Source organism: Phoca vitulina, unplaced genomic scaffold (genome assembly GCF_004348235.1).
Source record: "Phoca vitulina isolate PV1807 unplaced genomic scaffold, GSC_HSeal_1.0 scaffold7, whole genome shotgun sequence".
NCBI classification, from domain to species: Eukaryota; Metazoa; Chordata; class Mammalia; order Carnivora; family Phocidae; genus Phoca; species Phoca vitulina.
Genome location: NW_022589710.1, coordinates 2,696,083 through 2,704,783, shown reverse-complemented (window position 1 = coordinate 2,704,783; position 8,701 = coordinate 2,696,083). Strand labels below are relative to the sequence as shown.

Sequence of the window (8,701 nt, the reverse complement as noted above, 5' to 3'; positions counted from 1 at the left end):
ACAGCATATGCTCCTGGAGTGGAAGAGCAATGGAATCCTCTGCCTGCAGTCAATTCCCCTTTTTATTCTCTTGGCCCTCCCTTCCACTGACCTCCTGATTCCCCTTTTCCTCCTCTTTGCTTCCTCCTCCATCCCTAAACCCTGACCCTTTCCCTCCTTCTTTTATGTAAAAAAGTGTAAAATTGAATGTTTATACAAAGATTATGTAATGCATTTCCATTGTGCTTCTGGGAGAGGTGCTTCGTCAGGCCAATATTACTATGCAGCTCACAGAACCACAGACATTTTTTCAGCTAGAAGAGAATTAGAGATAACCCCGTGAAGTGGTTTCCAAATTATATCTTAGCAGTGGAATCTTAGGTTTAAAGACAATTCTACATGTGATCACTATATATAAAATTGATGAAGGTGGAGCTTCTCTTTGAAACAAAGAACGAGGGTGCAGAGTCCCTGGTCCTCAGCCTCCTCTTGCCTTCAAGGAGCCCCAGTCTCCTTAGGAAACAACAGAAAAACCTTGATATCATGCTATATCCTATCTGAGGACCAGAAAGATCAAATATTCTATCCCAGGTAACATACCTTTTAAGAGACAAGGACACAGCCACAACCCACTTTTCTGTATCTGGGAATTATAGGTGATTCTGCTCTCATTGTAATAAAATGGGAGTTCAGAGCTGATGAAAACACAGAATGACCTCAAGTGAAAGGTGGTATCATTATGTAACTTTAATAAACATTTATTTAACATTTATACTGTGTTAGGCGGTGAGCAGATATTACAAATATAAAAAGATTCATTCCTTCAAGATGCTTAGAGTCCAGTAGCTGGAAGGATGCACAAAACAAAACAAAACCAGCAACCCCAGAGTTTCAGAAGAACAGAATACAGAAAGAGCCTTCAATCTTCTCTGTGGAGTCCTGGAAAGCTTGACAGGCAAGATAGATTCTTACCTAGGACATGGAAGAACAGGAGCTGGCCAGGGAAAGGACATTTAGGCAGAGGATTCAGTGTGTATGGAGGCATGGAGGAATAAAAGGGTATGGCAGCATCCAGGGACTGCACATATCTTGGGGGAGCATACAGTGTGGGAGGGGGAATGGTGGACAAGGAGGTTGGAAAAGTACAAGGGGCCAAATAACTTTTTATCTGACAAGAAACTGCGGAGAATACAAGATGTCTGAGCAGTAAACTGACACTCAAGTTAGAAAAAATTATCTGACAGTGAGATGGATGCAAATCAGGGCTGTGGCAATGAAGGTGACAATGACCTACAGAGTCAAGAGGATTCACCCTGGATGACAAGTGAGAATAAAAGAGAAAAGATAGGGCCAGATTTCCAGCTTGAGCAATTGGGTAGATGGTTGTCAGTCTCTGGACAGGGAATACAGAAGGGAGATCACATTTTAGACTCAGAGAAAAAGAGGACTGTTTTGGTTTTGAACATAATGGGTTAGAGGAGAAGAACTGGGGTCCTGATGAATAAGTCTCATGCTTTTAGACAAAATGCTAAGAAGAGAGTCAAAGATTTTAAAAGGTGGGGGGAGGGCAGAAGGTAATGCCAGCTTGTATGTGGTAACTAAAACCTAGAATAAGATTTCTCCAAAAGACCACAATGATAAAAAAGATAAGAGAACAGAAGAAAGAGCCCTCAAGAATTCCAACCATCTAAGTAATAGATATAGAATGAAGATCCCACAAACAAGGCTGAGAAGGGACCACCAGAAGTGTAAGACAACCATCCTGGCAAGAGAATTGTCATGGAAACCAACCCAAATGAGGCAAGAACATCATGGGACAAGGAGGGCCAACTCTGGTCAATTCTATAGAGAAGCCAGCTCAGATGAGAACTGAACATCGCTGCCTGTGTTTGGCTACAAGGACGTTGTCTGTGGTCTTTGCTTGGCAGTTTAGTGGAGTGATAGGGAGAGGCAGAAGTCTAGCCCTCATTGAGAAACAAACGTAGAGTGAGAAGCAGAGACAGTCATTGGAGGTTGTTATTTCAAGAAACTTTCCTATGAAGGGAAGGGGAAATACAGGTTTTTGAATAAGGAAAATGGGAGTTACATTAATTTCTTTTACGACAGAAACTCAAGAGATATTGGTAAAGCTGGCAAGTTTGAAGATCCAGGAGAGGGAGAAATGGCAAATGGAGCACAACCCAAAGGAACTAACTGAAGATTCCCAAACCCTGGAGGCAGTAGTAGTCTTGAACAGGTGGAAGATGGGTGCATGATGAGAAGTTTCTAAATCACAGAGTAGAATCCGAGCGCTTTTCCCACAAAGCTAAATGCTGGAAATGAGAGATGAGGTAGCCAGAACTGAGTTTGGAGACAGAGGGAAGTATGGCAGAGTCCCTGAATACAATGGCTGAGGGCAGGAAATGCACCAAGAGGGACGTGTACAAAAGTTGTCCATTACTGTTGAAATATAACTGAGCTTAGAGAGATTAGTTTCTGATTCCAAACTAGTTCTAGGCAGATGTCCATTCTTAATCCTAGCCCTAGGGGTTGGGAAATGTGGCAACAGTAATATGAGATAGAACGACATTATGCCCACATGTCAAGGGGACGCTGGAGCACGTAGGAAGGAAAATGTGCATTCTGAAAACTTTCAAAGTTATTAGGAGGCTCAACTACTGTGGCTACAAATTCCCTCATGTAGATGTAATCATCTTCCCTAAATTCCATCCTGCCTTCCTGTGCCCTTTGGGCAGAGGCAAGCTCCATTTTTCCTCTTCCTACCAGCAGCGTACCCCCTACTACTTTGTGTGCACTTTCAACTTCACTTTCCACATCTCAGTGTCATTAGGACGAGCAATAGCAACGGGCAACCCTTCTGTCTGCAGGATGATTGTGTCTATAGAGGCCATTTGCAGTCCGTCAGAGGGCAGGTATGTTATCTCCATTCCACAAAGATTATACCGTATACATAATCACCAGCACTCCCTATCTCAATATGGTCAGTTAATAACTGTCTTTCCAAAGACCTCAAACAATTCAGGAGCTGTTGCCTTGCAGAAAGTTTTCACCACTAAAATTGCTCTTAGAGATAGTGGGGGAAAAGAATCAAATTAAGTCATTTCCCTCCTACCCTTTTGCTACCTACTTGGAAATCATTAGTACAAATGATAGTTAGCCTAGCAATAGCAACGCAATCCAAACAAGCACATCCATCTCAGTGCGCCATGTCACTGGCTTGGGTATTCCACTGGCTGCTAATTAACAGTGACACACATTAATGGCCCCAGGAGCAGGGTCAGCACAGCATTACTAGTGCTGTAATGCAGGCAGAAATGATAGATATGAAAGTCTTTCCTCCCAATCCAAAGAAGAAGGGGGGAAATGCAAGTCACTTGGCAGCAGGTCTCCCAGGGAAGCTGTTCTAAAGTAGCAGCCTTCCTAAACCGGAGAGAAGAAGAAGAGGCTGAAGGAAAACAAGTTCCTGCTTCCGGGTCCCTGAGTAATTTTCTGTTGAATTCAATGGAATGTGACCTTAGTCCTGAACAAAGTAAAGATCACCACCACGTGGAGTTGGGGGCAGGATGGCAGGCTCGGGATGGAGCTAGGCTTTTATTCTGAAACCTTTCCTCCAGTCCCTAGGTTGGTTTTTACTGAAAAACACAATGAAAATGAAAATTTAAAAAAACAACAAAAACAAAAAAACCCACCCACGGCTTTCTACCACATCGCAACTGTAGCTTGAACTGTGTGGCCTGAGAATCAGCAGCTGTCTAGAAAGGGGCTTTCAGGCCTTTCTTAAAAGAAATCCCCCTTAGACTTCTAGAGAGTCCCAAATGGATTCCTTGGGACCCTCTATAGAGGAACAATGGCATTACTTGGCCAAGATTACCCAATGATCTAGTGCCCTCAGGCTTTGCAGGGTTCTGAACCAGCAGCAGGTGTTCGGGAAATACTTGCCGACCATATGAAGAAGTCTACCCCAGATTTTTATCCACGTGGTCCTGCCTAGTCCATCAGATTACAGTCTGCACTTATCCTTGAGCCATGTCCAGAGAGGCAAAAAGACGAATTTGTGATGGGGCTGGTGGTGAGAGGGCACAGAGTTCAGGGAACAGGGGGAAGGAGGAGAGGAGGGCTTGGGGTAATGAAGTGCAGCTTGGAGACCTCAGGTACCTGTCAGGAGAGAAAAATGGAATGACAGTTGGTGGAGGGATAGCAAAGACAAAGGTGTCTGCCTGGAAACCTCAGAAGGCGACCTGGGGGCCCTTCTCTTCTGGGGAGGAATGAGAATCCAGCCCCATCCTCTGATGTTTCTCTTTTCTGTTGCCTCTTCCCCGAGTCTCCAAGGGAAGCAGACTGTGTTTGTTTATTGTGCACAGCACTGCAATACACAAACAGATTGACATAAATTTATGCCAGGCTTTCTTGTTTAAAAACATGAATTATTCAAGAAATATTACAATATTAATTAGAAATCATTAAAATACGAGTGTTGGGGGAGGGAGGAACGAGATGGTGCATTAGCAAAATCGCATTTAGCCCAAACATAAAGTGTGCCAAAGCCGCTTAATCATTGTTTTGATAGTCAAAATACCATAACACCAGTTTCACAGAACGGGGGAAAGGAAGGCTCTTGGAAGCCTCCGCTTCCCATTATTATTGGTGAGATTAATTATTTATGGAGCTCCAGCAGTGTCCTGGGTGCTCCAGAAGACACAAATAAGAAGAGGTTTCTGCCCGAAGGGCATAGGAGAGAAATCAGAGCGGCACCAAGTTCTGACACACACACCCAGCCAGTGATTAATGATCAAGAGGACGAGGGGCTTTTGCTTTGACTTTTCAGTTTGCTCAGTGTTTTGAGCTTTCAGCTTTCAGAGGAATCACAAAGTGAATGTTGTTACTAAAGAAGGCCAAGGAAGATGTAAGCCATCGGGAGCCCTGTGAGTGAGAGAAATAGATAAACCTGGAAGGTCAGTGTCCCATTTACAAAATACGGAGGGTGGCAAAAAAAGAACCAGGATATTGAAAGGCATTCACTGTATTGAGTGATCTGGGTCTGGAGGATTCACTGGTGATGGTGATTATTTCATACCACAAACTACAATTGTGACACAAAATGCAAACTGTAAAGTTTACAACACTGGTGACTGTGTATTTTCCTATATACAAATACGACGTTGACGCTGACATACGGTGATTGTCTAAAAAGGGACCTCTGTGATTGATACAACAGAGCATGTGAAAGGCAAGACCAGGAAACACAATGAGTCAGTTTATCTCAGTCCTAAGAGGGGCCATCTCGACAAATGAATTAACTATTTCATGGTGGTAGGGTATCATTCCGAGGCTGTGGCGGTGGGACACAAATAGAATCCTCGTGACCTTAATTGATTACAATAGCTTCCACTCAGCACCAGAAGAGGTGAATCAGTGAGCAAGTGATTATCACACCCTGCAAGATGCAGGCAGGAAAGAGTGAAAGCAGGCTTGCAGAGAGCCAGGATTGGAAACGAGTTCATCCCCTTGCCCCATTTAGCTTACTGCATGCCCAGCAACCAGTCGTGGTCATGCCCGAGCACCACCAGCACTGACTTTAAGGTGTGGAGATGGGCATGACCGAAGGAACCATGGAATCTTTCAGTCATACCCAAATTGACAAGATCTTAGAACCCACCAAGCAAGGATAGTCAGGCTATGCTGTCTCTCCCTTGTTTAGAATAAGAGCCTATTCCGTTGCATGATAAAGAGCACCTAGTCTCGGGCTCCTGGACCCCGCGGCGAGGACTTTGTCTCATTCCCTCCCCATCCCCATCCCAGGTCAATTTCCACCTATGAAGAAGAACAGCTGGAAGGTAGGGTTTGAAGCTCTTATGGCTGGAGTACAGAGACAGGAAATCAAACGGGGCTAAATAGAAACATGCAGTAGCTGAAGGAGGAGGAATGAATCCAGACACCAGGAAAGGCAAGACAAACCCAGAAAAGCCAGTCTCAAATACAAGTTGGGAATCTAGACGCACAGCGGTTCAAAGTCTTGGGAACAGTCATAATCACAAAGGAAGAGACGAGTGAATTCTCCAGGGCCTGCTCCAACTGGCTTTTCATTTCTTTTCGCAATTCTCGTGGGTCTTTCCTCTCACAGAGTGCCCTTAGTTGCTGAGGGAGCTTCTGACAGACTGCACAGGCCCCGGGATGCTCAATAAATATTTGTGGGGTGAATGACTCAATGATTTTAATTTCGGTTCAAGACCATCTAGGCACCAGCAGATGTTCAGGGAATCTAAATTAATGTACTTCCCACTCGACATATATAAATTGACCGATACTACTAACAGGATGTGGAGACAGGGGTTGGAACAAATGTGACTATTTATAAAAATCAAAGCTAAGTGAGGCAGTTATAGAACCTTAGAAGTTGGGTAGTTTTCCAGACTCATTAGGCAGCCTCCAAACAACAATTGGCTTGTAGCATTTGCATCGGTTCCTCACATATTGGCCAGTATTGCCGTATGTCCCTTCTGGTACTGACCCTGTTCTTTTTCTTGTGCATCTAAACCCTCTTTCTCTCCGCTCTGCTAAGACAAGAGAGAATCTGTCTTCAATCACTCGATTTCAGGTACAAATATTATTAACTAACTCTCTTTTCGTCTTTCTCAAAATATGCACACACACAAACACATACACACATACACACCTTGTATTCAAAAGGGGAGGTTAGTATATTAACTTTTTCATTAGATCCACTTATTTTTTTTTTAGGAATGTTAACTTCTAGGAGTGGGAAAAAGAGCTATTTTTAAGGCTGCAATAGCTGTAATAATAGACCAGAAAAACAACCAGCAGAATAAAATAAAGGTACAAATCCATTTGGAAGAGAATATAAGTATAATGGGATACTTGACCCCACAAACATGACCTCAATAGCTGATCAAAAACATTGTGCTTTCCAAATAATCAGGATGCAATTTAATATGGTAGTAACTGCACAGGTTACAAGATCAACTGTCACAGTCTGCATTTCCTTGAGTTCATGTTTACAAGCTCTGAATACCTCTGCAGAATAAAAAGCTCAAGAAAAGCATACCTCCACTTGAAGAAAAGAACTTACCAAATGCTTCTCGATTCATTTATTAACTCATCGGGCATCCAGGTTGAATTCAAGTTCACCCATCTAAGGCTCTGTTTCTGCCACCAAAGCAGAGTACAGGGGAGAAGCAGGAACAATAATGACAAAACTTGACTCAGACGGTCATGCTCCAGTTAACATTATGGACTAAAACTCTCGTCCCATACCTATATCCTCTGGGATGTAATGTAGGCCGAAGAAAAGTGTGACACCTCTCAAAAGGGAAATTTTACGATGAGTAGAAATATGCTTGTACGCCACGTATACACACACTCGGCATCATGTTCTTCATGAATATAAAACACTCTCAAAAGTTAGGGTTTACTTGAAACTGTCTAGGCGTGCTCCCAACTGATTCATTAGAAACTTCTGGGATCCAGTGGGATCTTCTGGGGAAAGGAAACATATCCCAAAGTACCCTGCCCGTCAGTGGAAGTAGGGGTCAGCCTACTTGAACTTGAGAATCCTCAGAGTCACCTTCACGACATGCCTCTGAGAATACAGGTGGTGCTCTCGGGCCCTGCAGATCCCAGAGCAAAATCAAGAGGGAGGGCTGCTGTGTGGGGGCCAGAAGGCCCACCCTGGGCTGTGCACTTCTTACTTTTTTATTAAAAACAAAACACTCTTAAACAAGGAAGCCTGGTGGTTTGGTGGCAGTGGCCTGGCGGCAGCCTCAAAATTACACACCTTTGTGAAGACCCTGAGGGGCAAGACCAGCACCCTTAAGGTTGAGCCCAATGACACCACCGAGACCATCAAAGCCAAAATCCAAGACAAAGAGGGCGTCCCTCCTGACCAGCAGCATCTGATCTTTGTGGGCAAACAGCTGGAGGATGGCCGCGCTCTCTCAGACTACAGTAGCCAGAAAGAGTCCACGCTGCACCTGGTGCTTCGCCTCTGGGGTGGCATCATTGAGCCTTCCCTCCGCCAGCTGGCCCTGAAATAACAACTACGGTGAGATGATCTGTGGCAAGTGTTATGCTCACCTGCACCCCCACACCCTCACCTACCACAAGAAGCACAGCCGCACCAACAGCCTGCGCCCCAAGAAGAAGGTCAAATCAGGCCCCTCCACTGGCTCTTCCTTGCCTGCAGGGGGGCCTCTGGCCTGAGCCCCAAGGCCCTGGGGCCTCCACTGAGTTTCCTTTTCATTGAAATCAACCAACCAACCAACTTCAGGAAATGTGCATCTTGCCTGTTGCAGAGGTTCTTACCTGTAGCACAGAGCTTCAGTCAATCCTGGCCTCAGTGCAAACCCACAGCGTCCCATCCATGTCTAGACAATGACACCATGAGGATTTTCCATCATTCTCCTCCAGCCATTCTTCCACTCTCCCACAACATTCTCAGTACATAGACTTCTAAATGTTAAAGAGTCTGGATAATGCTAATTAGAAATAGGGTATACCATAACATAAACTGACATAGTCAAAAGTCGACAGGATGCCTGTATTTAAATGTGTCAAAACTGTAGCAAGAGGTGGTTCTTTCCACTCTGTCATCCTATGAAAAAAATGCTCCAGAGTGACCACCCACAGATGTCTTTAGATGTCTCGTCATCCTTAATTCTTCCCTTTGGAAGCCTAGCATGATGGTAACTTCTCCAACCTTCTGGAT

At 44.4% G+C, this 8,701-nt stretch overlaps 1 protein-coding gene across 1 annotated transcript; it reads left to right on the top strand.

The window, feature by feature from the left end:
• Positions 1-1,227: 1,227 nt before the first annotated feature.
• LOC116632583 (polyubiquitin 8-like) lies at positions 1,228-8,196 on the top strand. Its single transcript, XM_032404533.1, is given in 5 exon segments — positions 1,228-1,303; positions 2,086-2,215; positions 2,801-2,891; positions 7,719-8,027; positions 8,029-8,196. Coding segments are annotated over 5 exon segments (774 nt in total).
• Positions 8,197-8,701: the final 505 nt, after the last annotated feature.